The 3,739-nt window shown below is 37.1% G+C and overlaps 1 protein-coding gene across 1 annotated transcript; it reads left to right on the top strand.

Moving 5' to 3' along the window:
• Nucleotides 1-574: 574 nt before the first annotated feature.
• LOC131061954 (UDP-glycosyltransferase 86A1) lies at nt 575-2,320 on the top strand. Its single transcript, XM_057995790.2, has 2 exons — nt 575-1,179; nt 1,274-2,320. Exons 1-2 carry the CDS (start codon nt 738-740, stop codon nt 1,774-1,776), a joined length of 945 nt encoding a protein of 314 aa, XP_057851773.2. The 5' UTR covers nt 575-737; the 3' UTR covers nt 1,777-2,320.
• The last annotated feature ends 1,419 nt before the right edge of the window (nt 2,321-3,739 follow it).

Here is a 3,739-nt window from a genome sequence, read left to right as displayed (position 1 = left end):
TTCACCAACGCCAAACTCCTCTCCTGTTCGGTAAACTGCATCAGAAAACAAGTCTGGGAAACCTGTATCAGGGAAATGCAATGTTGGTGGATTCTAGTAGCCACTCACAAATAATCTATTAATGATGAAAAATATCATTGATTTGATTGCATTAAAGTTTTCAGATTTGATTTACCCTTTCAAAAGATTTGCCCATCAATGCGTACATTGCTGCTTACGTTCATGCTTTATCTGTCACCGCCATTGATCACCACCCAGCTTGTGGACAGGCAGAAGCCGCTAGAGCACGGACTGACACTATATACGGAGGCATAGAAATCAAACATAGTGGGGCATAGGCTAAGCAGTGCGGTTTAAAGGGCTGCATAGCCAGTGCCGATGAGTCCTTTCACGCAGCCATCGTACGGAGATGACGAAATAGGGAAAAAACCAATCAACGGTGGAAACTTTTCCAATGGTCTTGCATTCGTTTTGGCTAACTTTCAGCCATAGATTTTAAAGATTGTGTTGGTCATCTCAAATAGGGAACGCCTTCGGCGTAATAAAATACCATTTTGTCTTATATTATAATCATTTGTCGTGCTTTTTTTTTTTTTGGAGAATACGTATTATGCTGTTCAGCCGCCTCAGAATGCTACATCATACGAAGGCACTTATACGGTTAAGCCTTGTGAGAGGAAATACATCACACAAAGACAAGACATTTCTTTCTCGGCTTCTTTGGATAGCAAAGAAAAATGGCTGCGCATGCAGTACTTGTCCCATTTCCAGGGCGAGGCCACATCAATCCCATGATGCATCTCGCCAGAAAGCTTGCTTCTCATGAAATCTCTGTTACTTTCGTGCTCACTGAGTATTGGCACAAAATCATCACAGAGGCCGAGGACGATGATTTCTCCCATGCCCAAAAGCTTGGCCTCGACATTCAGGCCGCCCTCATTACAGACTGCATGGTGGCTGGTAACATGGCGGACTTTTTTCTGTCGCTTTCCAACATGGAAACTCATGTCAGCGAGCTTCTAACAAACCTCAAAAGCTCGGGAACCACCCCGTCCTGCATAGTGTATGACACTTTCCTCAGATGGGCGGTGCCCCTGGCGAAAAGACACGCTCTACTCTCTGTAGCACTGTGGCCAACGTCCGTCACGAATTTCTCCATCATGTACCATTCGGACTTGGGTAAGGCAAAAACAAAGAAGCCTTAGTAGTTAAATTATTTTGGGGTTTGACAGAGGAAAACACAGAACTGATCATTTTTTATTTGTTGTTGCAGTTGGGTTGCAAGACTGCATAGATTATATTCCCGGTGTGCCCTCGTTAAAACCGGCAGATCTTCCAAGCTCGATTCTATCTCCTTCTCCTGTCAGCAACGAGATTTTGCAGAGTATTATAGATGCAAGAGACGCAGATTGGGTTGTTGGGAATTCTTTCTACGCCTTGGAATGTAAAGCAATCGATGCCCTGCTTCACAAAACCACTGTGCAGAGTGTGGGCCCCTTCAACATACCCTCTGCCCACTGGGGAGATGGGAAGGGCGTTTCACAATGCAGAGAATGGCTGGATTCGAAACCGGCACGGTCGGTCATATACGTTTCCTTCGGTAGCTTTGTTCAGGTGCCAAGAGCTCAGATAAGGGAAATAGCAATGGGTTTTATGCAGAGCGGCTATTGTTTTGTGTGGGCACTTCGGCCAGATATAGAGGCGTCTCATGTCTGGGAAATGTTGCCGGCTGGATATTTGGAGCAGTGCAAAGAGCAGGGCTTAGTTGCGCCCTAGTTTAGGCAAGGGGAGATTCTTTCACATCCTTCGGTAGGAGGGTTTTTCAGCCACTGTGGATGGAACTCCATTATGGAGGGCGTTTCAGAGGGTATTCCCATACTGGGATTTCCTATTGGGATGGATCAGTTTACAAATTGTAAGTTTCTTGTGGACGAATGGAAGTTCGGCTTGAGAGGGAGGAGTAGAGAGGATGAAAATAGGATTATAGAAGCAGAAGAGATTTCCAGAAAGGTGAAAGTGTCGATGGAAGGGGAGGAGAGCGTTCGATTGAGAGGAGTCGTTGAGAGATTTAGAGAGCTTGCCAAAGAGGAAGTCACCCACGGACTGTCTGCAACTAATCTGAAACTACTGGCCGACAAGTTGAAAGAGTTCAAATGTCCAAGTAAGGAATAGCAGTAGATTAAGCCGTTTGAGATTTTAAGCAATTTGCCTTCTCCAATCTACCCACTATTTTCCTTTTTTATTACAGTTAGTAGCGAAGCGAAACAATCAATCGATATCTAATGCCAACGAATCTTCTAGCTTTCAAAATGTGTGGTGCAATGCCTTACCTTATTTTAATTATGATCAGTATTTGTACCATATATATCTTTTATTCTAAAATAACTTCTATTTTTAGTTTATTTACACTAAAATTTACATAGAATTGTTAATTTGCATAATCATTTGATAAATTTTTACATTTTTTATTTAATATATAAATTTTATCTTAAATATACAAATTGATATTTGTATGTTCTTTTAAATTAAAAGCAAATAAATTTGTTTATACAATACTTTTCAAATGATACAAGATTACACAACCCTTTTGAAAACTCTTACATAAAGAAGTAAAAAATATTTTAGATGCATTCTTTTCCATCCCTATACAATCCTAAAAATTCAAATTTTATGCTAAATCATATATATAATTTAATTAATTTGAATTAATGTATATATTTATTTGCACTTGTGAATCTTAAAATGATATGTTATTCTAAGGAAAGAAAGTGTGATTGAATAGAAGTTTGTGTAAATTTAAAACTTGCACTAACAAATTATTTGGACAAAGTATGGACATCAATTATAAATAATTAAGATGGAACTTACCATTCAGAGGAGTAGTTGTGGTGAAAAAAGAAGGCACAAGACAAAACAAATTTCTTCAAATAGGCATAAAATAGATTTGGTGGAAAGGCTTTCAAAAAATTCTATCAAATACAATTAGCATATGTAAAGCCCTAATTCATAGGCTCGTCCATCATGCTGCTAGCAAGACAAGCTCATGAACAATGAAAAGAATTTGAGCAAAATATATATCACACCAAAAAATGGCTCATATTTTTGATGATGTTTTCACATAAATTATTAAAAGTGAGGCAAAGATGGGTTAAATAAGAAAAACATTCAAAGATGAGTACAATTTTTGTGATGAAAAAGAGAAGGAAAGTTGTCATAATTATAGGATAAATAATGATAAGGATTTACAAAACCATGAATAGATATCTCTAGAAAACATTTTTTTTTTAATATTATATTTTTTTCATATATACAAAATTATAAATAAATTATAATTAATTCTATTAAATTTAATTTAACTAATAGTAATATATTGCTAACATTGATAATTACTAGCATGCTTATATTTTAAAAATCAATATAAAAGTTGTTCAGAGATATCAATTTGAAAATTGCCTACAAATTCAAGACCAATTCTAATATACATAAACCAAAATTGAACACACATGTTTTTGGTGTTGATGTTGATTGTCTGAACCCCATGACAATCCTACATCAACAAAAACCAAAATTTTCATATATTCTAAATTAGAGAATACATGCAGAATTGTATTTTGATAAAATTGTACCTCCCATATCTCTACCACGAATCACTCTCAGCTTGACCCATTCTCAATCTTAGAGGTTTCATATTTTCCTAATCTTTGTTGTTAACTAATCTTAGATGTTGAGGGTTGAAGTT

Source organism: Cryptomeria japonica, chromosome 4 (genome assembly GCF_030272615.1).
Source record: "Cryptomeria japonica chromosome 4, Sugi_1.0, whole genome shotgun sequence".
In the NCBI taxonomy this organism is placed as follows: domain Eukaryota; kingdom Viridiplantae; phylum Streptophyta; class Pinopsida; order Cupressales; family Cupressaceae; genus Cryptomeria; species Cryptomeria japonica.
The sequence above is the reverse complement of the archived record's forward strand: the minus strand, read 5'-3'. Positions and strand labels throughout refer to the sequence as shown.